This window comes from Esox lucius, chromosome 13, assembly GCF_011004845.1.
Source record: "Esox lucius isolate fEsoLuc1 chromosome 13, fEsoLuc1.pri, whole genome shotgun sequence".
Taxonomy (NCBI): domain Eukaryota; kingdom Metazoa; phylum Chordata; class Actinopteri; order Esociformes; family Esocidae; genus Esox; species Esox lucius.
Genome location: NC_047581.1, coordinates 29,963,574 through 29,991,259, shown reverse-complemented (window position 1 = coordinate 29,991,259; position 27,686 = coordinate 29,963,574). Strand labels below are relative to the sequence as shown.

Genomic DNA, 27,686 nt, shown 5'->3' with positions numbered 1-27,686 from the left:
GGTGTTCCTAATAATCCTTTAGGTGAGTGTATAATATATCCCAAAGGTGGATAATTGCTTTTATCAGCCCAGTACCAATGTAATTAGAGCGGTAAAAAATGAAGTGATGACATATCCATGGTATATGTCCTCTTATAAACCATGTGGTCGAGCCAAAGAACAGCCGTGGTATAATTGCCATACACCACATTTCGTGCTTATTGCCTGTTGTGTGCCAGAATGTCGACCTTGAGAAGGCGGGGAATCATAAGGCCTGGCAGAACTACAATTCCCGTGTATGTCTGCGTGTATGGCGCATGCGCATTCGGTCCCTTCATAGTCCGACCTTCTCATATAAATACGCAGGGTTATGAGTCAGAGTTCGTCAGAGAATACGAACCCAATGATTCCCATATGTCCCGTGGTCTCCTTCACCTATGGTGAGTAGATGTTAATAAAAACAATCAAATGGATGAGAACATTATCAGTTAATAATGTATATCATTTACGGAGAATGCCGTGTTTCATCGGTGCGTCCTTGAGGTGTTCTTTCTGCCTGTTTTAAGCCTCTGCATTATGCGGGGGTCTTGGTGCTAACACAGTAGCTGGCTAATGTTCGCTAATCAGCGCTAGCCTACCATTCACCCTCGTTTTATCTGTCCCTTCTCTGCAGTGCCCAGCCGGCTTGGTGAAGATGCCAAAATGGCTACCGGCAACTACTTTGGATTTACCCACGGTGCTGCTGCGCAGTACAGGTATGATGCGACTCGTTCGACCCGGGCTTGTCAAATATGCGATCCATCACCGGTCGATACCATTTTAATGTTGTGCAGCGGTTCTGAGTGATACGCCGTACAGTAACTAGGTTGCTATTGTTTCTGATTGGGGGAGGGGTGGTAGGGATGGTAACACTAGCAAGTAGCGAGGAGGTATTCTGCGGAGTAGGAATCTGCCATCGGCTTGCTCGCAACTTGCTAACGATAAGTGGACTTGGCTAACTGTAGCAAATGGCCGGATAGTCAAGTAAAATATATTTGCTTTACACTATTAAGCCTTTATTTAAGATTGTTATTAATCAAATCTTGGCAACATGTTTTGTAAACAATTTCGGTTTAAAATGTTTGAATAGATTTACTCTTCGATATTTGTTTATAGTTGGTAACACGTAGCTTAACGAATTTATCGTTCTGTCACCTACAGTATCACACAAACCTGGAAGCGCGTCTGAATTGAGGCTGGGCGATACAGACAAAAAAATTGTATCACGATATTTACAGTTGGTCGGTAACGGTATGACGCAGTATATCATGTTCCTTTAATTGCCATAACAAAAATATATTCACAGTAAAATACTCTAGAATGGTAACTACTGTATTTCTAGGAGCCAAGTATATCTACTGTGCTTTTCCTTAGTTATGCGCTATACGTATAGGCAGAGTTGGGGAGTAACTTTTGGATTACTTCAATTGAAAAAGAGTGGGTGCTCAAAATAATTATGACAGGATGCATGAATGTTTTTTTAATTTTAATAACATGTTTTAAAAACATAGTTATTTAAGCCAAAATTACGATTGTGGGCCTCAGTTGTGTGTGATCATCGTGCGAAAACGTGGACGCGCATAAGCAGTTTAGTGACTGATGAAGCGCTAGCTTAATTGGTAAAAACAGTATCTATATTAGCAGACTCATTTTAAGGTGATTTAGTTAAACTTGACGCATCTTTCTCAGAATAATGATAGGCGATAGGCCTACCTCGATCGTGTTATATATTAGTTGAAGTATTATATAGTTAAATTTTCAAGGTTTATTTGTCAAATGCACTGAACAACACTGCCAACCGGAAATATTTTTGAAGATTAGGCATCTATTTGTTAGATTGCTGTAACATGGGCAGCCGTCAAGATAAAACATTGTTATGAATCACTATATTTAAGGAGAAAAGGTGTGTTGGCACTCTGTAGCAGGATGATGATATGCATTTGAGCAACCGTCCATACAGGAAGACCATGTGATTCTGCTTGCTTTGCATCTCAGAATATTGCATCCATTGGTTATCATTGGCTGCTGACAACATTGACTAAGAGTGCATATGTCTAATCACAGTTTTTCTATCATTTGCGTTTTGAGAATCAATTGCTGGTGGCCCTAATAATGTTACATTCCCGCGACTAAAACTTATTTGTGTGCGGGTGTTCACGATTGAAAACGTGCGTTCGGTGCCTGGGGTTTCTGCAACGTTTTGACAATGTTGATGTTTGTTGAGCATAACATCGGATTACTTTATTAATGTATGCGTGAAAAGCTACGGATATCTTTTTTATATACTACCATGTCAATACCCTTTCTGCATTAAAAAGAAACCTACCCAACCCTGTGTATAGGTCAAATTCCACTAACTAAACTTCAGAACTATAGAACTAACAATTTCTCCAGATGACAGTTTGAGATTACTTAGTGTCCAAGTATTCCAGCGTTTACTCCAGTAACTCCTACCACATAGAACAATACAATTCAGTATTAATCTTGTAGTAATATGATAATGCCCATATGAGAGAGAGGGGCCCCCTTTCTAACTGATACTTGATTGTCTTTGGTGGAACAGAGGGCAGTCTTGCTCCCTTTTTCGTTTTCCTCTTATTTTTGGCCAACAGAAATCTGGCATTTATATTGAAACAGAAACATGCATATTCATTAGCAGAATTGGTGTCTCATTGCAATAGTATTTAGTCGAAAATGTTGCCACAACCTATCTCCATACATCAGTGCCAGTATCCACGCTCTAGCCTATCGTGGCACATTTCTGCCACGATACTGTCTTTACCTGCCACCCCTGTTTTGAATAGCTAATACATGGAGTCCAGCACTGTTGATTTCCGTGACACTATCTGGTCTTGGCTTGGGAAGACTCTCCCTGGGTTGATATTTACGCCATTGTGGAAAACTACTTCCTGTTATCACTTTGTGGTCAGATCTTCATCCCAACCATTTGTATTAAAGGGAACCCGAGTCAAAATATTATTGTGTATATTAATTTAAGGAACAAAGTAACCCCCTCCCCCCTGACCGCATAACCCTCAGTTTGTTTCAGTAAATGCAACCAACCGACTCCTTTATTTGTTTTGTCTTGTGTTGAAAGTCTATGCCCTTCTTAAATGTCCACTGAATGAAATAGAACATGACACTAGAGACATTTTACTATTGTATTAGGAGCCAGAGATGAGACCGACCATCACTTGGCCGTTACACACACACATACACACAGCCTGTGATTACCTTGCCTAGACGGCAAACTATTTAAATAACTCAAGATGTCTTAGACCTTGATTTTCCACCCTGACGTAAATCATGTTAAGCAGGAAATATTATCAAATATCACTTGACTTCTCTGGAGTGCAAAATGAGCGTGATCGTGCAGCCTACCAGTGTGCGGAGTGAGGACCGAATGGAAATGATCTGTTCTCTCATGACCAAGAGCAGCGCTCATTGCTAACTGGGTGAACCTCTTACTCTAGAATGTCATAAAATATTGGCCAGAATGTGGTAAAGATGTTTTCTGCGGAGAGTCTATTTCGTACAGATAGTGACATACCCGCAGCTTCTGCAATGGAAGTCCATCGGTGCAGGTTAATATCAGAGATTTATTATTTTCACTGCCCTGACAATGCCCATTTTGACCAAGAGTCTAATGATAGTGGACGGCATGGACTCTGTGTCCCATCTAAAGTACATTTGTTATGGATTCTTCTTTCACTGTGGGACCCAGGTGCATGTCAGCCTAATTTCAGACCCACAACTTGATGTCCTTTAGAATTTGCTGCTGATCCATAATGGTTCCTTCAATGGTTCCTTCAAAGTTTTCCATGTCGCATGGCATTTTTTCCTTCTAAAATGTTTTTATTTAAATTCAAGCATTTAACGTCTATCATGTTTCATGATTTGTAATGATTTTGAAACCTTTGTATGGCTTTAAAGTGTTCTCACGAGGCTAGGTAGGAAAGTGCTTGTGCGTAAGAACATTGAGTAATGAGTTGACAGCTGATCATTTGTGATGAGCATAACCTGCTGAATTTGCAAATTCAATGTTAATTTGGGCAAAAATAATGTGGCTAACGTATGCCAATTGATTAGTTTCAGCATTGTCTCAATGAAAAGTTTCTCAAGTGTATATCTTAAGCATTTTGTGACTAATTAAAATGTTAAATGAAGCATTTGGTCAAGTCTGCAGTGTTTTTTAATAAACGGTAGTGGAATCCTTTTTTGCAATCCTACAACTGGCTTCATGTTCCATGTTAATTCTATGGAGTTATACATTTAGCCTGTGGAGCTATTATGCAGAACATGGAAGGGTTTATACTTTGAGATTGTTGAATGGCTCCTTAGATGGTTTAGGTGTATGTATAATAATTGTTTTCTTTGTTGTACCACAGTGGGGAGGGGGACAAGTTGAAACCGAGTCGGAATGCTGTAATTAAGAACGTTGCGCTATGTTTTGTGACACTGCCAGAGGCTTATTTGTATTACCTTGAGACTTCCCGCAGTCTACATGTCTGTCGTCATTCTGTGTTGTGTGTGGATCTTCCAATGGGTTACACACCCAATGCATATGGCCGGCAGATGTCTAGAAAATGGAAAATACTGCCGGTCTAATGTCCAGGATCTCTGTGTCGTTGGTCGCAAAGACGCTCTCTTGGGTCATAGTGCGAGGATTGACCCTAGCAAGGGTTTCGCACTTCTCAGTTGTCCATTGTGATCGCGGGCTCGGCCGAGCCTTGTCTGGTTGTCAGCTGATTGGAGCGGATCCCGGTTTGGTTCTCTGGTACAGTAGCCCGGGTGCTGAGTTATGAGCTGCTGCTCTGTCAAACACTGTACCACTATTCTCCCTTTTGTGAACTGCCAGTTGTGATTAAAAAAAAAATTGCCATCCTCCTTTGACCTCTGTCATCAAGGAGCTGTTTTTGCCCTAGAGGCCAGTCGCTGGCTGGGTGTGTTTTTGTTGGTTACACTGTTCTGTTGACCAAGTGGGTGACCCATTCCTGGGACACTGGAACCCTGGCGTACTATGGGCAAACTCATTTTCGACACTTGTTTCCACCATTCAATGTTTCATCAAATGTGGGCGTAACAAAATATTTTGACTTCTGCCTGTTTTATCAACCTTTTTTATTTACTGTGAAATTATCTGAGACATGTCTTTCAGAGCTGAGCCCTGTATTATTAGAGAATACAGGCAAAGACTGTTTCAATCCACAATCGTTCTCGCTCTGAACTCGCCTGAGAAATGCAGATGCATTTAATGTGCACAGACACAACATTGTTTGTTTAGGTGAAGGGACTGTCCTTCACTTAGAGTGCAACACATCTTCCTATCAGTCCTCTCCGTTTATTATGCCCTGTCCATTCCGCATCCTCGTGTCCCTTTAAGAACTAAAAAGGCTTGGCTTTATTTAGTGATTGTATAGTTCTCATCTGTGTTGTGTTGAGTCTAATACATCTGGTTGGAATCCAGCAGTGCAAATTATTCAAAAGCAGATTTACCCAATTCTGAATAGGCTTACGGTCTTAATATAGCAAGCTGCAGGCGCATGATTCACTGTCAGTAGGAGTGATCCATTAGCCAAGCGCGTTCCTCGTTAGCCCCTGGTACAGTTAGCAAAGGGCTTCAGAGACTCAGGGGCTGTGGTCTAGGAACTCTGTTTTAAATTGATGAAATGAAACCCAGAATCCAAATCTGATTAGAATGAATGACTGATGCCTAGGCGACGCATCTAATCTTTTTACTTATAAAAGGCAACTGATATCACACTGTCCTACAATAACTGCCTATTATTGTCATACATGTATGTGTATGTATGGTGTACAGGTTATATTCAGGAGTTTGGTATAAATAACCCCAACATACATAGACATGTCTGTTTAGTTGGATCCCTTTTATGGTACAATGTCTGGACTTGTTGTTTTTATAAATTGTCCTTTTAAACTGATTTCAGACGGTGTATGGCTTTCTGTGGTTTTGGTCCTAGAACCCCATTCCGTTATCCAGTATTTGTATCCAAAACAGCTATAGTTCCCAACCACAAGCTGTATGTTAGTGTTGTGCCAGGATGATTTCACTGTAAAAACCATAAACACTACAGTATATACACAACAGTTTTAGGCCTGAATCAAGGTGGTACTTGTAATGACAAACTTGTGTAGCGTTTGGTGTTATACCCAAAACCTGCAATACTTTTCCAGGATACTTTCTTGGTTGTATGGTAAGGATGTAATGGTTCGCAAAAGTCACGGTTCGGTACAGTGGAAAAAAGAGACAAAACATTACATGTAATTTATTAAGACCTGAAGGATACAGGAGGGTGCTCAATGTCTGGCTTATCGTTTGTGTTAACTATATTTATTTAGAAGGCTGCATAACGTGCTGAAACTCAAATCGCATACTATATGGTAGGCCAGATTAGCATGCTAGAGATGTCCAAAACCAACACTAAAAATACTATGCCAAAAGTTCCTGGATGGTGTAGTATTTATGGTGAACTTTCAAAGTATGCATCCGTTCATGATTTTTCGTTTTTTTTTTTCGTTTTTTTTTTAGATTAGAGTTCACTTTATTGTTATTGAACAAGTACAGTACAATGAAATGCAGTTAGCATCTAACCAGGAGTGCAAATAAAAGAGGGCAGGAAATGTACAAGTATTTGGTGCATGTTACAAGTGGAATGTATGGATGTGAAATTAATGCAAATGCAGTACAAATGGCAATTCTAAATGTGCAGTGAAGGCTAGCAGAGGGCAGAACAATGTATTAGGTAATATAGACCACAACCCCTTAACAATAAAAGAGGGGTTTCCACAATCCTCTTGTCTTTTTCACTTGATGAAAGTCCGTTAAAGTCACCAATGTTGATGTCATTCACACATGAAGAAAAAAACAAATGTTACTGTGCCATGAAATGGCTTTGTCAGTGCCAAGTTCATCTTTAGTCTCCCTAGCAAGTGCTCAATGACTATTCCAAGTAGTAAGATGTTAGTATGACTGGCTTGTAAGCTGTGAAAAACAGCCAGTGGCCAAAGCCACACAGTTCATAGATTGCTATTTGTGGTTGAAGTGAACTCGATAAGAAACGTTAGTGAGTTTAACACAATGCTTAATGATGTCTAGCTAAATATTCAAACTATGTGTGACATTAATGCGCGACAATTATCAAACGTTCAGATGCAGTTTTATGATAAGGTTGTACGTCCCTCTCGGTCCCAATACTGGCATACTAGCTTACTATATACACGAAACAGCACATACTTGTAGTACGTATTATGGTATTTGCTATTCAGCGCTTGGCAACGTCAGTTGCTAAGTTACCGCTCCGAATTAGTCTCTGGCCTGAGTTTAGTTCCGCACACAAGTAACGCGCATAGTTAAAGTGAGTTTGTATTCATCCGGATCACAGCGAGTACCGAGCCGAGCGGTACAGATAAGTGTATGGTTAAACCCCTAGTGTGCAGTAACTTGTGTGTTTTGAAATGCATGTAAGGCACGATTGCCACAGCAACAGCTGACAAGCTTGCCAAAAGTTTGACTTTGGCCGAGCTTAGCTCTTACTGGCATCACCAGGCAGAGCTTGTTGCCCCTCTGAGCCCAGTCTGTGAGCAGTCCTTTGGGGTGAGATACTCACTACCAAAATGACAGTCTCGGCAGGGCAGTCCATGATCACATTTTGTGTTCCGTGTCATTGCTTTGGAGAATGGCCCTGCAACTCTGATTTGAGATGTAGCTCAGAGCTTGTGCGTGAACATCCTGAGATGATGCTGGTGTCCGATGTCCTGTGGTGTGGGCCGTATCTGTTTTGTCAGACCGGAAGCATGGCAAAATGTTTAGCCGGAAACCTTCATTTTGTTGCCTGATATTGCTGCTGCTTCACCGGTGGTACTGTGACTGTCAAGTTCATTGGGGAGGCACTTGGTTTGTGTGTTTAACATGACCGTTTCCCTTGGATGGAGTCGCTCATTAAAGTTTGTGTACATAAATATATTGCCCCATGCCCCCTGATCATGAAGGGCCGGTCGTTTGGTGAACTTGACAGGATGTTGATCAGTGGTGTCAAGGCAGCGATAGGATGATGTCTTACCAGGACCACATCAGCCATTTTAAATTATTCTTATTAAGACTGACACAAGATGGAGGCCTTTATTCTGCTGCACCCGACTGAAATGTGTGGCGTGCGAGCCGGTAGACGTGTTGGCCATTATTTCTCCTAGGAATATTTTTTGGAAATCTGTCCCTTGAATGGGCCCGGGGTGTCTGTCCCTCGAATGGGACAAATGGGGTTTTATGTAGTAATCTCACTGGACAGCAACTCTATTCAAACCAATGTCTTGTTTTGTTTTCATTTTTTTGTGAATGGACCAACAGACTTTTTTCAAACTTGGCGTTCAGAATTTTGTGGCAGTTCTTTTTGAAGAGAAAGAGGTAGAGCGTTGAGTGCTCACTTAACTGGAGGCGCCGGAGGTGTTCAGAGTGTATGCTTTGATAAACAGGCCAGTGGCGAGACACCGCTGCTCAACACACAACCTCTTTTGGTCTGCTGTTCATCAGGGAAAACAATTATTTCTTGAATGTCTCCTCTTTCTCAATCCTCTGCCTTTCTGGCTCTGCAGTTAGATAACACCTCTGTGGGACAATTGCTGCCACAAAGATTCAAGGTGTTCCTTCAGATGAATGAATTCTGAATTGCTGTCATTGTTTCATGTTACCCACTCATATTCAAACAGTAGTTGATGCATGATTGCTAGGCTACATGATTATGAGAATCTGGTTTGATTTATATTTTGGTCCCAAGAGGAAATTGGGATTTTGTGTGTCTGGTTCCTGGTTCTCATTTGACAACCCGACATGGGCTTGTTTACATTAAGAGACACTGAAACGATAGATGTCTTTTGTTTGTATAATTGTTTACAAAGGGTTTGAATTTACACCGACACTTCCAAATGCTATGTAGGATAGTTGCTGTCAATTGGCAGTCGCAACGGGTGATGAACTTACAAAAAATGCTTGACTCTCTGCCCCTCCCCTTCTCTCTGCCCCTCCCCTTCTCTCTGCCCCTCCCCTTCTCTCTGCCCCTCCCCTTCTCTCTGCCCCTCCCCTTCTCTCTGCCCCTCCCCTTCTCTCTGCCCCTCCCCTTCTCTCTGCCCCTCCCCTTCTCTCTGCCCCTCCCCTTCTCTCTGCCCCTCCTGCAGTCAGCAGCCGGCCGCGGGGGTGGCCTACACCCACCCAACCACCGTGGCCAGCTACACTGTACACCAGGCACCCGTGGCGGCCCACACCGTGGCGGCAGCCTACGCCCCTGCCGGTGCCACTGTTGCCGTAGCCAGGCCTGCCCCTGTTGCCGTGGCGGCAGCTGCCACCGCGGCGGCCTATGGGGGGTACCAGCCGGCACATGCTGCTGCTGACTATGGCTACGCGCAACGGCAGCCGGATGTCCCGCCTCCACCTCCGCCTGTCACATCTCAGAACTACCAGGTAACTAAGGCTGGGGGGGGGGGGGGTGGGGGGTGGTGTGAGGTGAGCTGGTTGCCAGGAGTAACTCTTTCTCCTTGGGAGTATGTGGCTCCTGGCTGGAGGTCAGGGTTCAATAGCCCCCCTGAAAACCATTAAAAAGCTAATCAACCAAGTTGAAGAAATGTCTTCGTCAACTACAGGCAAGGTTTTTCAAAAAATATATATAATTTTTTTTTTTTAAAGCAGTGTGGCTGGACCTATTTTTGTTATTTTGGAAAATGTCTATTTAATAAAAAAAATTGATCTAGTCGAAATTGATTTGTTGTTTTTCATGAGAATCCTCAGCACAGATGGAATAAAGGTGTTTGACCTCAGGTTCTCTTTACTCATTCTTTGAATGTCTCAGACCTTCTGGTGCCCAGATGCTGTTTTTATCACCAAATGGCTAAAAGATTGAGGTATTTTAGATACTTTAAACAGCAGCTTATGATTTTTTTCCTACCCCATAAACTACATGAGTTTTGAGTCTGTTATCCTGTTTACAATAATTGGTTGGCCAATCGGTTGGAATTGTTAGGAGTGTAATCTCAACGGATCAACTTTATTGGGCATCTTTCCAGATTTATCTGAAGCATGGCATATCATTAGTTAGAAATGAGTAGTTTACCTTCCAGACGATTTTATTTAAAGGAGATGGCAGAAAAGCATTGCATTTACGATTCAGCAAGCTAGTCATACACAAAGGCCATCTAGAGAACCTGATAAAATGCCTCTTTGTGCAGGACTCCTACTCTTACGTTCGGTCAACGGCCCCGGCGGTAGCCTATGACCCCAAGCAGTACTACCAGCAGCCCGTGGCCAGTGCTGCTGTGGCGGCCGCTCAGCCCCAGCCCACCGCAGAGTCTTACTACCAGACAGCCTCCCTGAACGCTCCCTGGGACTCCGCCTGGAAGAAGACCCTGCAAGGTGATGAGGACCACGCCATCTCGTTTCCCAGTTCGTTCGTATGTATATCGTATTCGGGCCCCTTATTAAAACCCCCGAAGAAGCAAGCGAGGAAAGTGAACCACACTCCATTTATGGCTGGAAGCAGTTTTTTTTTTCTGGCGTGTTTACGCAGTGCAACGCCTTTGGTTTGTGCTGTGTGGCCAGTAGACTGCTGTCTGAGGACGGCGATTCATCGTGGTGTATCAGCCACGTGCCACACCCCCTATGGCCTGAATTGCATTACCGTGTCCGTTTGTTGAAATATATCTTGTTCTTGATTGGTTTACCATTTTACCTGTTGATCAAACCTCTTGCGGTGTTCAAAACGGGCTAGTCGTTTCTCGCATCCCCCCCGCTCCCCATGTTGAAATCAGTCTTTTTAAATTATTTTTAATCTCGGTTAAATTTAATGTCTCTGCCTCTTCCTCTGCAGCCCCGAAAACAGGCTACAGCCAGGCCGCCCTGACCCCTTACACCCAAACGCAGCAGTCCCGTCAGGTCACGGCCATCAAGCCCGCCACGCCCTCCCCCGCCACCTCCACCTTCTCCATTTACCCCGTCTCCTCCACAGTGCAGCCGGTCGCCGCTGCCTCCGTCGTGCCGTCCTACTCGCAGAGCCCCACCTACTCCACCAGCGCCGTCACCTACTCCGGTAAGCACGACGCTGTAGCCAGTATGCACTACCTGCCGACCACCTACTCCACCAACGCCGTCACCTACTCCCAGAGCCCCACCTATAGCACCTACCCTGGTAAGCATTAAAAAAAAAATGGGGGGGTTCCGGACGTCTCGGTAACCGGATGGCTCCTGGTGTACGGGTTTCCGTGGTGTTGTCCCCCATCACCGGGAGTCCTCCGGTGATCTCCCGAGGTGTCCGGAAAACCTTGTGTAAATTTCGTCATTGCCGGTGTAGTTTTGTGACCGTGCCGCTCGCAGCCCCCCCCTCCCACCGAGCTGCGTGCCCCACCGGCCTGTGCCAAGTCTGGTGTCCCTCTTCTGAACCCCCTCCCCTCTTCAACTCCCCCCCCCCCCCCCCCCCCCCCCCCCCCCACACAAGGCACCTCGTACTCGGGCTACGAAGCGGCTGTGTACTCCGCTGCCTCCACCTACTACCAACAGCAGCAGCAACAGCAGCAGCAGAAGCAGGCGGTGGCCGCGGTGGCAGCGTCGGCGGCCTGGACCGGGAGCACCTTCACCAAGAAGCCTCCCTTCCAGGTCAGATTGCTGTTCCCAGCTCACCTGTGCGTTTAGTCTTGTCCGCTGTCGTTGGTGACCTGTAATGAACTCAAGTGACCCCCTTCTCTCCCGCCCCCCCCACATTCCAGAACAAGCAGCTGAAACCCAAGCAGCCGCCTAAACCCCCACAGATCCACTACTGTGACGTCTGTAAGATCAGCTGCGCCGGACCTCAGGTGACCTTTCGTGCCTCACCTGTCTGTGGGCTAAGCAGCCCCTTGTTCCGTTTCAGTTCTTCTGTTCCTCTCACCCGGTCTCTGAATGTCCCTTGAAGTGTTGCCACTGGTCAAGTTCATGACTGTGAAGTCTCCGTTCCTGTGAGTTGTGCCATTTTGTAACCTCTCCTCCTCCCCCAAATAGACCTACAAGGAGCACCTGGAGGGGCAGAAGCACAAGAAAAAGGAGGCGGCCCTGAAGGTGTCTCAGAGCAGCACCAGTGGCGGGGGTGGAGGTGGGGGCTCGGCCCGCGGGACCCAGAACCAGCTACGCTGTGAGCTCTGTGACGTCTCCTGCACCGGCGCCGACGCGTACGCTGCCCACATCCGAGGCGCCAAGCACCAGAAGGTACAGATGCCCTTCTACATCGGCGGTTGTCATGGCAACTACCCGACATATATACCGTGAACAAGCTCATTGACGCTTTGGTTTCATCTTTGCAATCCTCTGAGCGGGGACAGATTTAGGCCTGGGACACCAGGTGGGTGACATTAAAGATGAGGTAGATCAGAACCGGCAGGCTCTGGACCCTGGAGGGTGAGAGTTGACTAGATGGTACATTAAAATGGCACCCCATATTCCATAGGAAAAAGATCTATTGCCCACCCTGTCACTGCTGCAGAGTTGGTTTGATTAAAATGCCATTTGCAGCCTTCTTCTCTGGCCTGTGGTCGCTATTCCTGGTAACAAAAGTTGTCTTTCTGTCCTGTCAGAGAAAATCAGTTTGTATTTTTGGAATCACTGATCAACCTGGGTGTTCAAGTAAACTCTATTAAGAAAATGTATATTTTAATGAGTACCAATGCTCAGTTTATGGAGGCCATATCGGCCTCCAACAAGAAGTGCAGTCAGTTGCTGTACGCCTGGATAATTTGAACGCCATAATATTGAATGTGATTGGTCGAACAGTGCTATATACATAAACTTGCATGCTGTATTAAATCATGGTTTGGTCCTGCTGGATGTGGAATCCCTCTGTCTGGTTAGGTTAGTGTTAATGTCCCTGCAGTATGGTGCCTGTAATATCCTGGTTTTGGTGTTGTCAGGTGGTGAAGCTACACACCAAGCTGGGGAAGCCCATCCCCTCCACAGAGCCCAGTGTGGTGACCCAGACCCCCACTGCAACCACGGCAGCCCCCTCCAAGATCCCGGCCCCCACCACCACCACCACACCCTCCTCCAGCTCTTACCTGAAGTCTGTAAACATCGTCAACCAGGGCAGTGTGGGGTCCGGGCTTGGGAAGGGTCAAGCCCAGAGTGGTCTGTCTGCAGCCAATGCCACCGCAGCTGTGAAGAAGAACAACACCCCGAAGATTAACTTTGTTGGTAAGAAGAGGCTGCTTTTTATTGGGCTTCTGAGGGGGAGGGGGTTGTTAGCTTTATAGTACATACATTCACCTAAAGGATTATTAGGAACACCTGTTCAATTTCTCATTAATGCAATTATCTAATCAACCAATCACATGGCAGTTGCTTCAATGCATTTAGGGGTGTGGTCCTGGTCAAGACAATCTCCTGAACTCCAAACTGAATGTCAGAATGGGAAAGAAAGGTGATTTAAGCAGTTTACAAAGAAAGGTGTGAAAAGGGAGGGAGGGGGTTGTGCAGGTCCAATGGAGAGATCCTGAACCCCTGCTGGCGTCTGAGATGACTGCCTGGGCCAACGTGAGGCCCGGCGCGCTGTAGGGCTTGCTTTCAGACAGCCCAGTTTGACCAGTAAATTATTTATTTTTTAAATCACAAGAATGTCTTCTGTGTTTGAGCCGATGCTGGCCGTTTAGCGGATGCTGTGGTATGGCATGTTCCTGTATAATCACATTATCTGACTCGACAAGTTCCTTTTATGTCCCCAACTTCAGACTGGAAACGAAAACAATTTATGATCTAGTTTCTTGATAAGTAATGCCGGCTTTCATCTTCCACTGGCTAGACTCTTTGACATCTGGTCCCTGTAAATCTGCCTTCTGTGAATGTTCTGGAATTCTATAGAACCTCATCAGGTCTGATTTTGGAATTCTTGTGCCCAGGTGGAAACAAACTACAGACTACTGGGAAGGTGACCGAGGAAGTGAAGGTGGAGGCAGCCAAGCCTCCACCACCCTCATTGGTTCCCCAACCTCAGGAGATGAAGAATGAGTCCTCTGATTCGCTGTCCACCCTAGCAGCCCTGCAGAATGATGTGCAGCCTGTTGGGCATGACTATGTGGAAGAGGTATGTTTGAGAACAAAGGTTTGAATGGCCTGTGCGTGTGCGTGCGTGCGTGGATATATATTAACATTTTATTTCTATTAGTGCAGCCAACTGATCAAAATAATGATTTGTGATTAATCCAATATACTTTAATTGCAATGTTCAGGATGCGTTCAAAAACAACCTTTTCACTTTAAAAAGCAGTGCCTTAAGTTAAAGGCCTACTATGTGTTATTGTAAACTATGGACAGTGCTTGAGTTCAGATTAAATAAATGCACTAGATGTTTTTTCCATTTTAGTGTGTAATGGCACTTAAATTTCAACCCCTCAAATTACCACAGTAACTTGTCTCTCATAGCATTGTGTTCTTAGTCAGTGCACCAAGACATCAACAACTTGTGTTAAGCTACTGTATAAAACAAGGCATTTGAGCCTGAGTCGCTCCTAAGCTTTTCAAGGTATTGTCCTTTTCCTGGTGAGTTTCAGTCTGGTCAACTGTTCAGCTGTATATTCAGTGCCCTCTGAAGGTGGTTCAGGCCCCTTTACTTTGTCCGCGTTTCTTATAGACTTAAAATGTTATTGAAAGAGTAGATTTTGTTTGCCATCCATCTACACACTATCACAAACATGACTATCTTGTAAAATGAAATACTATACCAGGGATGAACCCAACAATGTTTGTTTTCTGTAGGTGCGTAATGACGAAGGCAAGGTGATCCGCTTCCACTGTAAGTTGTGTGAATGTAGCTTCAACGACCCCAACGCCAAAGAGATGCACCTGAAAGGCCGAAGGCACCGTCTGCAGTACAAAGTAAGTGGGACTGCACACAGACCCTTAGGTCCATCATGCTCCGGTGTTGAAAGTGGTCCTTTCTGGACCGTGTTTCTGTCCGGTTCGCAGTGGCATGTTTTCATGGAAGTAAAAGAGTAAGCCAGTCACCCTTGAGCTGAGTTCAGCTGTTGTGCAAGAAAACAGCCTAAAATGAAGTCAGGTTTTGATCTGGCAAAGACAGAAATACAACTCCAGAGTAATATGTTGTTCTGCAAGGTGACTAGCTAGCTAAAAGTTGCCGAATTCTCTTTGGAAGCCAGTAATTTAATGATCCTGTTGTGCCCTGGTACGGCGATGTTGTTCAAGCTCTACTCCGCTAAATTTGATTGGACCGAATTCATCTTAAGTTGTCAATGCTGTATGTTAGAAGAACCGATTTATAATGCAGGAATAGTGGATGCAGATTTTTTGCTTTCTTTCCTACTTAGGATTTGTGATTCAAATGTGGAGAAATGTATTCTACCAGTGTGGGATTGATTTCTTTGTCTCCACTGTACAATAGTGTATGTATAGGTTATGAATAACCGCATGTATTGGTAGGAATTTCTAACGTTTAATTTTCTTTCCCAGACTTTGCGTTCCCCAGTTTTTTGATTTGATTTGTTTCCTGTAGAAAAAGGTGAACCCGGAGCTGCAGGTGGAAGTAAAGCCGTCTATCCGGGCCAGGAAGATCCAGGAGGAGAAGATGAGGAAGCAGCTACAGAAGGAGGAGTACTGGAGGAGAAGGGAGGAGGAGGAGAGGTGGAGGATGGAGATGAGGTACGAAGACATGGGGTGGGTCTCACGCACGCGCCAGCACATCTCCTCTTGCACATCCTTCACTGACACCTGAACTCCCTAAACCACGTTTTATGCCTCACATTTACTACATCACACCTGGTGTTAAAATGTGCCCTCTGTCACTTCACTTCCAGTTTAGGCAGGACAGTTTGGTTGCGATTCGAGTTTACAAGATGTGACGCTTAAGCATGTTGTTCTTTGTTGGGGGTGTGACGCTTAAGTTATGTTGGGGTCAAATTGACCTGTTTTAAGACTTTGATTGATCTGAAATACCATTTAGGTTATTTTGATCTGCATGAAACTTGATATCCTCAATATTGGGTTTATGAACATATAAAACGAAAGGTAACCAGATTTTAACGGTTTCAAGAGCCTCTAAAATATATAGTTGGTTTCATAATGTTAGGGTCAAAATGATCCAGGGGTGCAGGATAGATGAAAATGCTTATTGAAAGTCGAAACTACACCTTACTACAAGTCTCCTACGCACGCACATATATATATATTACTGCACAAAAAAACCATGCCTGCCATGGTCGGTGTTTGTTGCAGTGCTTCTACCAGGTCATATGAGGTGAATTGTCACATGTTCGAGACACCAATCAACCATAACATTATGACCCTCTGCCTTATATTGTATAGGTCCCACTTTTGGCTCCCCCATCCACATGAATGGCAGGACCCAAGGTTTCCCAGCAGAACATTGCCCAAAGCATCACACTGCCTCTGCCGGCTTGCCTTTTTCACCATAGTGTGTCTTGGTGCCATGTATTCTCCAAGTAAACAACGTGCACACACACCCGGCCATCCATGTGATTCTTTAGGCCATGCCACCTTCCATTGCTCCGTGGTCCAGTTATAATGCTCACGTGCCCATTTTAGGCACTTTTCTCCTGACTGATCTGCGGCTACGCAGCCCCATACGCAACAAACTGCGATGCACTGTGTTCTGACACCTTTCTATCAGTACCAGTATTCCTGAAATTTGAGCTACAGTAGCTCGTCTGTTGGATCAGACCAACAGACGAGCTATGGTCCAGCCTTCAATCCCCACGTGCATCAATGAGCCTTGGCTGCCCATGACCCTGTCGCCAGTTCACTGCTTTTCCTTCCTTGGACCACTTGATCGGTACTGACCACTGCAGGCCACGAACACTTCACCCGTCTGTGGCCATAATTTTATGGCTGATCTGTGTATTTCACCCACTAACACCTTTTTTTTAATGTCTAACATCACACACACAATGTTAAATCACCCCTCACCTTTCACAAACGATATTATTGACTTTGTTATTATTGGAACTGAACTTTTCTCGCAGGAAAAACTGTGTAGTATCTGGGAGGACCTATATATTTCATACAGTATATTCTCTAAAGTAGTCCAGTTTGATAACCGTCACACAAGACCAGCATGTGGTGTGTGCCTTCCCAGAAACCTATCCTCTGTGAAAATCATCATTGCTTGTTGTGCAGAGATGACCAGCCCTGCTCCATCTGATTCCCTAACTTTCCATTTGTGTGTATCATGTGTTGACCCAAATCATTGATGTTGTCATTATGGTCATAATATGTAGACATTATTAAGCAGAACATTGTCTAGAAAATTTAAATGTATTGGTCAATTTTGCCCATCATAGCAAATAGACATTTCTGTTTATGGGGTACAAAATGAGTGTAAATGTGGTCTAAATGGACTATATCATAAAATAAAACAAATTATTATTGGAGTTGGTTAGGGATGTCAAACATTTGTTTGCAGCTAAAATATCAATGGTGAGTACTGGGTAGTGATTAAACACCTCAGGTCAATTTGACCCACTAACATTGAGTGTAACCAAAATGTTAACATAACATAACCTAAGGGTTAATTAAGCAATGATGTTCATTGATGGGGATGTGTAGAAGTACAGTCAAACGCTGACACCACATGGTGATTGACGTGTTCGAACTTTCGGGTGAAACAGTGAGGAGCCTGGCCCGGGTGTAGCCCGGAACACTGCAGATTTGTCTGCCTCCTGGTGGGGGAAGAAAATCTGCTTACATTCTGATCACTGTGTGTTGGACCTGTCCTTAATATGAATCTGTTATGAGAATACCAATCTTTCTATAACATGTAAATGTGGTCTAACTCAAACTAGCAATACACAACTGCCCTGTCTTCCCTCAACCTAAAGCCAGATGTGTAAAGCCTTCCCGGCTGAAATAAACCTGCGCTGTCTGTCTAGGCGCTACGAGGAGGACATGTACTGGCGTCGGATGGAGGAAGAACACCACTGGGACGACCGGCGCGGGGGCCCCAGGATGCCCGGGGAGGGACCCTACCCACAGGGCCCCCCGGGGCCCCCAGGACTGCTGGGAGTCCGGCCTGGCATGCCCATCCCCCAGCCACAGGGCCCCGTGGTAAGAGACCACTCATTGATTTCACTCATTATGTTCCCATTAAACCTATACCCTGTGCAGTGGGTTCTTCAGGGTTTTCCTTCACCTCCCTACGTATGGGACCGCTGTACTGTAGCCTGCTCTGTAGTGGCACGAAACTCTGCTTCTCTTGACAGCCGCCGCGGCGGCCCGACTCTTCGGACGACCGCTACGTGATGACGAAGCACGCGGCCATCTACCCCTCGGAGGAGGAGCTGCAGGCCATCCAGAAGATCGTGTCCATCACGGAGAGGGCCCTGAAGCTGGTCTCCGACATCATCATTGACCAGGATAAGGCCAAGGACACCACTGCGGAGGAGAAGGAGAAAGAGAAAGAGGAGAAGGAGGCGAAAAAAGAGGTCCCCAAGATTCCCCAAGACAGGTGAGGGGAGCGGGGTGGAGGTGGTGGTGCGGGGACGACGTTGTTACATTTTCAGGAATTCACCCCAGAATGTGTGAGTTCCAAATGGCTCTGAACAGGGTCCCCTAATGAATGCCTCCCTTGTGTCCTGTAGAGCTCTGAAGGGGGTGATGCGGGTCGGGGTTTTGGCCAAAGGACTGCTGCTCCGTGGCGACAAGAACGTCAACTTGGTTCTGCTCTGTTCAGAGAAACCCACCAAGACCTTGCTGAGCCGCATAGTGGAGCATCTTCCCAAACAGCTTACAGTACGTACGCACACCGCCACGCAGCCTGCCGTACGCACGTACTGCCACGCAGACTGCCGTAACACGCACTAACAACGACCAAAACTTCTGTTACCTCTCTGCCAGTTGGTGACCCCTGAGAAGTACGAGGTGAAAGGTTCCGTTGAGGACTGTTCCATCATCCTAATGTCTGGGGGCGAACCCAAAATGACGGTCACCATCACCCTCACCTCTCCCACCATCCGAGAGGAGGGGACACCTACCACGCCCACACCGCGGGATGGAGGTTGGAAAGACGAGGCCCTTTCCTCTGTTCCCTCTACCCCCCCCCCCCCACCCCACTCCTTCCTGCTGTCGCTCTTTGCCACCTAGCTGTGGGTGCATTCATTTAGTCTGTCTGGGCCGGTGTTGGGTGGTGTTTACACACTTTGGACTGTTCCGGTAGTTCTAAAGTGAGCGGTCCGCTCACTGGTCCTACTTGAGGAGCTGAAATGAATGCACCCCGCAAGATCAATTTATACCTGTTGATTGATTTGTGGTCCTGGAGAGTCTACTCTGTTGGCACTTTAATGGGGGATGTATAGGTTGTTCTGAGAGAGCCACATGACTGTTCTTTAGGCTGTTCTGATGTTTACCTCTTGGGCAGTCGGTGCTCTGTTTTCTAGATGCTAGTTTTTTCCCAACTTGAACCCATGAAGTGGTTGAGCTCTGACGTGACACTTGTAGCTCTGTCATTCTTTATTTTAATTTTTTTACTGCTCTTTCTTAGTTTTCCGTCAAAAGCGTTAAAGGAAATTCTCACTCTTAACGTCATATCATAGTCAGTACTTTTTACTTTGATTAGGGAAGTGCCAAATGACCAATATGTAGGTAGTCGCAGATATCATGAGTCGGCAGCAAATTTTGTTTGGGGAATCATTTAAATTGTCCAAAACCTCTGTATTGAAGGCAGATAAGCCGACTGATTTTCCTTTATGCGTTATTCCATGCATCTGTGCCTTGTCCTGAGAATAACCTTATGAAGGTTAGTCAACTTTGTTTCTCGCATTTCTAGAGTCATTGCTTTTGAATCACAGTCGGAGCCCACCACTTCTGGTGACGTGACCGTTCCTCTCGTGCCAGCAGAGTAGCTCTTCAGGTCTTAGTTACACTCTGTAACGCTCCTTCAGTGCCTCTTGAAAAGCTGTGCCTTACAAACAAAGCATGATCAGTGTTTGCATTGTGTCGGTATAGTTATCTTCCCCAGGTAAGATTCATTTTTGTTTCCTGTGTTCCAGGGGGTTTGTTTCACTGTCGCACCACTTCAATAACCCTTCCCCGACCAGGTCAATCATTAGCACTCAGAACTACAGACCAGAGAAGTGTGATTTACAGACACACACAAAAATGAAATGAAACACTAATGGGGAGGGTGGGGTTGGAATCCTAAGTTAAGAAATGTGCGCACAACTCAGAGCTCTGCGCAAATCACCCATGGATTGGAATCACCAAGAGATTGGCAGCAGAAGTTTGAGTAGCACGCATGTTTGTCAAGTTAGGATTGAAAAGAAATGGCTTACAGAACACATACAAAGTACTAGAGCACTGAGAAACAGGAAATGGGAACCAGGTTCACATGTTCCCACAGGAAACAAAACTTACTTTTGTCTGGTGACGAGGTGCTCCGTTCAAAGTACTCCCAAGCAAACTGGTGTCCCCCTCGACACCAAAGAGCTCAGATCTGCACAGAGATCAGGTCATTTTCTTCGTAGGTAATAATTCAGATGACATCTGCTGTCTTCCGCGTTCGTTGGCCGAGGAGGTCTGAGTGTTGCCAGGCTGCGGTGGGATGTTTAGGGTACATCAGTGTTGTCATGGGGACGCTCTTTGTTCCCTCTAGCATCCCTTTGGTGACGTTCACACCCTGTTCCAAAAGTGTGCCCCTACCCACTCTGCCAGTGGGTTTGACCGCATAGGTGTAGGTCAGAAATTAAATCCGTTGTCAAAGTGAGCAGGTGCACACTAGGTGGGGGGAGCGCTGCAGGGAACGCCGCAAGGCCCGCGTGTCGCTTCAGTAGCCCAGGGGCAAAGGCTTTGACAGCGCTGTGGTTGGACCGGAGTGCGTCGGAATGGTTTAAAGTTAGTGCGACTGTCTATCTGATGGAGTTAATGCCAAACCACTGACTGACTCCAGCCAGGTATGCATGCTGTGACGTCCAACCTAACCCTTCTTTTTGCTGCTGGGAGCTTCCATGTTCCTAGTTTATTCTTTCCAACACGCACCGCTGCTAGCGCCTACTCTGTAGCTTTCTACCAGTCCAGCCCAAAGCCATCTTTTTACTTTTTTTTTTTTATTTGAGTGGGGAAATACATCTCCAGAATCCATGAGAAGGTTTGAATCCCAACCAACTCCTCCGGAAGGATTTTTGACCAAGGTTTACTCTCACACCACCCAAACACTTTGCCACACCTACCATTGCCTCTGTCAACAGCAGCTCTTCTCATGCTCCACTCCCAGGTCGTTATGCAACACCACTGGACATGTCAGGACCTCGTCGGTTGCAGTTGAGTTAGTGTTCCTACTAATCGTAGAGATCCATTGGAATCCCCCTTAGAGTTCCAGTTGAGGATCTGTACATTCTTACACATTTGAACCAATGTGATAAAGGATTGGTGTAACCTAGCTTTTGAGATGTGAAGGTCTTACATTTCAACACAAGTTCAGAAAAGACCTACTTGCAGATCAGTTATTTTATTTTATGATCAATTACTTTGATCGATTTAATTGTTTGCACAGACCTGAAGTTAGGCAGTTATCAGGCAGTTGAAAATGCATGATTTTTCCATTAATCATCCTTCTGATGTTCTCAAGGCTTGGTTCACATTTTACTCCAGTCTCATGATTCACATTTCCCCAACACCTCACGCCAATGTGACCCTGACGTTACGTCCGTGACGCGCTACATCTCCAAACTAGTGATTTCAATGTGAGATCAGGCTGCTGGTCATTTCATTGACTCATTTTAAAATGCTAATCAGATCAGACGACACTAGTTCACTAACTGGTTCCTTCCTGAAACCTTGTCTTGGTATGTGTGGCAATGTGTTTGTTTGTCTGTATCTTCTCGCCAATGAGTCTCTCTCTACCTGGTCAAACACCCGTTCCTCAGCACCTCAACCAGTCGACCACCATTTTGACAATTCGACTCATCCATTTTTAGATGTAACCTGGGGCTTGGTGCGAGACCCAGCGGACGTCTTGGACAGGCTAAAATGCCTTGACGCTCTAGCGGCTCTGCGGCACGCTAAGTGGTTCCAGGTTCGGACACATCATTTTACTTTCTTGTTGTAGCCTTATGAGATGAATTTATTTTTTTATTCCTTGTTTGAATTTTATTTTAATGGAGGAATTGATCGTGAATTTTAAACCTGAGAGAAACTAGTTTTTTTTTTTTAAAGAAAAATATTCAAGGATGCCGTACACTTGTAATGATAAGATTTTGACCAGATTGAATATTTTATATTCATGATATCTATTCAGTTAAACTTTAGAATGGTAATGATTTAGAATTTTCTGGTCTTTGAAAGAAAAAACTGGCATCCTTGTATTCCCCTTTTTTACTTGGTTACATACCAGACTGTATTCTTGGTGTTAAAACATAATTCCATAAGGCTGCAGAGATAACTTTGCATAAGTGTCATCCGATAAGAGCTTCATGTTGAGCGTTTGTATATTGTGATTTTCTTGTTTTTTTTCTAAATGTATTTTAGTAGAAGAATAGGGATTGAGAGAACCGGGACATCTGATTTGTTTACTGTGTCGATGCTATGTTCGAATAGCAAACGCACAGGACAGTAAAGCAGATTCCCTAACCTCTCGCAGTCCCTAGGCTCAAACTCCTTTACCAACTCTGTACCTTAAGTACCCGACTGTCTGTGGAAACACTTGGACATCCAGAGGTCAGGGTTTATAAGATGACAAGGAAACTAAGGCTGAACTTCTCTTGTTTCATCTTGCAAACTGTGACCTCTCTCCACTTTTACTAACGTTATGAGGTGAACTACTCCTGCAAATGGCGGCTGATTCCAACCAATTGCGGCACAGCCTTGGTACAAACTCACAACAAGGCGTCAGTCGACCAAATCCAAAGCTCCCATTGTGTATGGTGGTATTCAGGCCTCCATGACAGACCCTGTTGTGGTGTGTGACCAGAACGCCCCCCCCTCCCCCCCGTGTCTGTTACTAAACTGAGTGTGTCGTTGCACCGCAAGGCTAGGGCCAATGGATTGCAGTCCTGTGTGATCGTCATCCGGATTCTGCGGGACCTTTGCCAGAGGGTCCCCACGTGGTCGGCCTTCCCCAGCTGGGTGAGTTCCTTGGGCTGTGTTTAGGCATCGAGTTTGTCCTATGAAAATGTATTGCCCTTCTACGTTGGCGGGGGGGGGGGCTGGCTAATTTGGTGTCTGGCTAACAGCCCCTGTGTGATTATACGGGGAAAGTTGCATTATTTGAAGTTGAACTACACGTGTTGTTCTGGGGCTAAATGCACTGGTCAGTAGTTCTGAAGTGGCTTCCTTCGCTGAAGAAAGCGAACAAGGAAAAAATACTTGGATTCACTCAGTTACTAATAGAGAAGTATAGGACTTTAACTTCACTGTGTAAACCCCCCCCCCCCCCCCCCCCCCTACTCCTGGTTCCCAGGCCATGGAGCTGCTGGTAGAGAAGGCCATTAGCAGTGCCTCTGGCCCTCTGAGCCCCGGGGACGCTCTCAGACGAGTCTTTGAATGTATCTCCTCCGGGATCCTGCTCCCTGGTAGGTCGTTTTTACGTTATTTGTTTTACCGTGGTGACGGTTTGTCACTGTGACGACCGTCTACTTTTTATTAAATTTTTTGCAGAAAGCTGAGTGTTTATTTGTGCACTAGGTGGTCCGGGATTGGCTGACCCGTGTGAGAAGAACCCGACCGACACCCTGACAGCCATGGTGGAGCAACAGCGAGAGGACATTACCTCAAGTGCCCAGGTACGCAATGTACACGTATGGGATTTGATGGAACGGGTGTGTTGAGGTCAAGGATATTATAGTTTTGCATTTTTTATTAGTTTTTATTTTAATTTCGTTTTTACTTTGTTTTCAAATTCAGTTTAGTTTTAGTTTTTAAAGTGGGTTTGCTAGTTTAGTTTTTATTTTTTGAAAATTTGGTTTTTATTAGTTTTGGTGTGACTTTTTGTAATATGGGCTGTTTGTCAGGGGCAAGATTAAAAAAGGACAGAAAAAGTATTGTGTTGTAATAACTCAACAAAAACGATGTTGTTTAGGGGCAAAGTGTTATGATATGTATAGCACTAGTTTTGTTATGACCTTTGCCAAGAGCATAAATAGATAGAACTCAAAATGCAGATGAAGTTTTTAGCCATCTGATCTCTATTTAGTAGATTTGCTATAATGTTTTGAAAAAAGTATCTGAAAGGGATAGTTAAAATAATTCCTTCGTTAATAATGTTACACAGAACTTTATTATATTAAATATGGTTCACGCCTTCACAAAATATACACATTTAACACCCTAGAGGCCTACCAAATTCACACCCCATGGAAATTCCTTTAACGTTACCTTTTCCAAAATCCACACGCCATACCAAAAATCTAACGTTACACATCTTCTAAACAGAATTCACACTCTATACAAATACCACAGCTGTACAGTTTTCACACCCTATTCTAAATGTTCTATTTACAATAGCCTTCTGCCTACTCATCTGGATTGAAGCAGCAAACATTCAGTGTAAAAGTAAAAATGACATAACATTATGTGATCAGGCTAGAGTGGTCCCTGAAGCATACGATCACACTGGTGTGATTAGAACGTCATGTTTAGAACGCACCATTAGCATGCCTAGCTACAAGTAACGTAAAAATGGCTGGTAAAACCGCGCTATTATTTACTCACATTTAGCTCAAACAGTGTTTATAACTTTATTTCCTGATTGTAATTGTTTCAAGACCATACAATGATATTAACCAGGTAGAAAGCATTCAAATCGGGACAAGAAGTGTTACGTACCAACAGACAGCCAACACTAATACACAAAAACGAATTATATTAGCGACTACTACCGATCAAAACCATTGCAAAACATTCTAGAAGTTGTATGCATTTTATATAGTTTATTCATTTTCACTGCACTGAATTACTGGTCACTATTTGTTAGCTAGCGGGTTGCTGACGTTTGCTAGCGGTTAGCTGACGTTTTCTAGCTAGCTACAGTTAAAAATCAACCAACTTTTGCAGCTCTTAGAATTCGAGTCAACGAGAGAAGCTTGCAATGCAATGCATGTAGTGTTCCTTACCTAGCCAGGTGACTGTTCAAATGCTGGCGTGAGTTCAAATGCTGGAGAGACTACTGAAGTCACGCGCAAAAAACGCTGGGGGGGTCGGTAAGGAATATTTGAAACTCAAGCGTGAAAAAGTTAATATTTGAATCACAGCTTGTAGTGTTTTGACATCGAAACTCAAGAGCATTTTACCTCAAACTTGCGACTAGTTAACTTTCTAAAGAAGGCGCAATCGCTTCTCGGGTACACTAACACACTGACGAAATTATATTCAGAATTAAAAATATTTTTATACCACTTTTTTTAATGTGCGATTGTGTAAATGTGTTCACGAGATACCAACCTTTCGCGAACTTGCTTCAACGTCGTTCTCATGGAGACGCGGTGTGCACTGAGGGGAGGGGTGTGAGTGACACAGACGAAGGGAGAGCAGGGAAAGGAAACACAGCTGAGCGAATACTCTGCGTGTTTTAAATAGCGTTAATAAAGGAAAGACATTGACAAAGACAAACTAAGAACATTTACTCTATAATTTTATTTTAGTTAGTTTGGTCAACCACACATTAAAGTTTTAGTTATTGTTTTTTTTGTAATGCCTCGTTTTTATTTTTATTTCAGTTAACGACTGTTTTTTCCCACCTAGTTTTCGTTTTTTTGTTCGTTTTCGTTAACGATTATAACCTTGGTTGAGGTACGGAGTGTACACGCGTATGGGATATGATGAAACGGCCTGGGAACGGGTGTGTTGAGGTACTTCCGTGATGTAAGTTAGTTGCTGTAGAAATGTCGTAATTGGGGGCTCTAGGCTGGAAGTTCTTTTAAATAAACAGGTTTGAAAGAAAGGGAAATTGTATTTACATTAAATTATGAATTTTTCATTCTGGGGCCATTGTATTGAACACTATTGATGGACTTTGTGTTTGTGTAGTTTGCTCTGCGGCTGCTGGCATTCCGTCAGATCCACAAGGTGCTGGGAATGGACCCGTTGCCACAGATGAACCCCCGATTCAACGTCCGCAACAACCGGAAGCGTCGCCGCGACAACAGTGACGGAACGGACGGATTCGAGGGCGAAGGGAAAAAGGACAAGAAGGATTTTGACAGTAGTTACTAGAACATGCCCCCCTCCCCCCCCCCCCATTCTCACCCCTTATTAATGTAAACTAGTCTGTGGCCTTGTTCCAGGCTGATTACATTGCACAGTCACTTGTCGGGTTTCAATGCCTGGACACGTGTTTTAAGACGACTGCGTCCTTTCTCATACAACCATCTGCTAGATCTGTCAGTCAACAACGTGTCGTATGCCCGTTGTGGTGTGCCTGCAGTGTAGTCCGCCCAGAACGCGTCGCCTGTTCCTCCGTCACTGACATTAACGGGTGGATGTGTGTGGGTGGTCAAGACAACATTGGATATGGGCCTGGTCCTGTGAGCCGTGACTGTAACAGGGTTGTATTCGTTAGGCCACCTAACCGGGGGAATGGATGCTTTTAAATATTTTGCAATATAGGGGGATGGGAGTGTTTCCCACTGACCACTCAGCGTATTGTCAGTCGGTTATCTTACATTTGTGGTGCCTAATAAATACGACCCGGTCTTCTTCATTTGCTGCTCGGCTGTACTAAGAAGGCTTGCTGCAGTACCCAGTTTGTCCACAATGTTCTGTTTTGACTCAGACTTGCCCTGGCGTTGGGGCCTAGGCTCCCCCGGCTGAATTTTACCCGCTATTTTATTTTTTACAGCTGTAGACGTTACCATGACAACGGGGCCACTTTAGCCCCACACTTACTACTCCACAGACTTTTCATTTATAGGTGAAGACTTCTGTCTGTCAGGTTATGGAAATATTAACGTTTGTTACAGTTATTAATAGACAAGGATACTGGTAAATCTCAATGCCTAACATGCATGTTATTTCTAGTTGCATACATTCAGAGCGTTGGCTGTCTAGCAAGTTAGCAGGTTACTCAATGTGAAGCACATTTCAATCAGTCGCCAGTAATGTTTTATTTCCCAATAAGCTGTAATTTTTGAATATAGTTTCTTTTTAAAGTGGCATATAACGCCTGTTTAAAGTGGTTAATAAAAAGCTATGGTCTCGTCCCGCTTAAGGCCAAGACACCAGTGTGAGCTAATGTTTAACACAGGAATGTTAGATGTGGAGTGGTTATACTACATTTTTCAAAACACTGATTTTTAATTTTGTGTTAGTAGTGCAGTTATTCCTGAACGTAGCTCTCTAATATATACATATGAAAATATACCTATAAACTTGCAGTAGATCAAAGTGGTTGGTTTATTGAATGCATGGCTGTGTTTTCAGATTTCTGTTATTGTATTATGGCTTTTAACTTTTTTGATTTTACAGATTCATTATATTGGGACATTTAATGGCTTGCCCCTAATCTTGGTTTAATGCTATGTGCATATAGTTAATTTGAATAATCTATAGAAAATGAAAACCAGTTGGTGTTAAAAAGACAAGTGTAGTGTTGTTTGTTGTAATTGCTGTTTAAATGTAGATCCATTCTTTCATGCTTGACTGTCAGCCTCTATTGCTTCTAAACCATGGGCAGAATAAAGACTTTTCCTCATTG

The 27,686-nt window shown here is 44.5% G+C and overlaps 1 protein-coding gene across 6 annotated transcripts; it reads left to right on the top strand.

Annotated features, from left to right (window-relative positions):
• The first annotated feature begins 328 nt into the window (after positions 1-328).
• On the top strand, positions 329-27,686 carry zfr (zinc finger RNA binding protein). Of its 6 annotated transcripts, none has more exons than XM_029124548.2 (21): positions 329-419; positions 653-734; positions 9,208-9,490; positions 10,252-10,435; positions 10,902-11,207; positions 11,514-11,671; positions 11,782-11,868; positions 12,053-12,256; positions 12,955-13,234; positions 13,936-14,120; positions 14,792-14,911; positions 15,546-15,706; positions 17,938-18,112; positions 18,268-18,512; positions 18,646-18,796; positions 18,902-19,061; positions 21,976-22,073; positions 23,027-23,122; positions 23,457-23,568; positions 23,681-23,778; positions 26,021-27,686. In XM_029124548.2, the coding sequence occupies exons 1-21, from the start codon at positions 350-352 to the stop codon at positions 26,204-26,206; spliced, it is 3,441 nt and encodes a 1,146-aa protein (XP_028980381.2). In that variant the 5' UTR covers positions 329-349; the 3' UTR covers positions 26,207-27,686. The 6 variants fall into 6 exon arrangements, with proteins under 6 accessions (XP_028980381.2, XP_028980384.2, XP_028980383.2 ...); XM_029124551.2 differs by having other exon boundaries at positions 10,890-11,108; positions 15,546-15,691; XM_029124550.2 differs by having other exon boundaries at positions 10,890-11,108.

What these genes read in the sequence shown, in the direction of transcription:
- zfr (XM_029124547.2), top strand. Translation starts at nt 350, where the DNA reads ATGAGTCAGAGTTCGTCAGAGAATACGAACCCAATGATTCCCATATGT. An exon ending in CCCGAAGATTAACTTTGTTG is followed by an intron (nt 13,235 to 13,935) that starts GTAAGAAGAGGC and finishes TCTTGTGCCCAG; the next exon opens with GTGGAAACAAACTACAGACT. An exon ending in GGCACGCTAAGTGGTTCCAG is followed by an intron (nt 22,074 to 23,026) that starts GTTCGGACACAT and finishes TTGCACCGCAAG; the next exon opens with GCTAGGGCCAATGGATTGCA.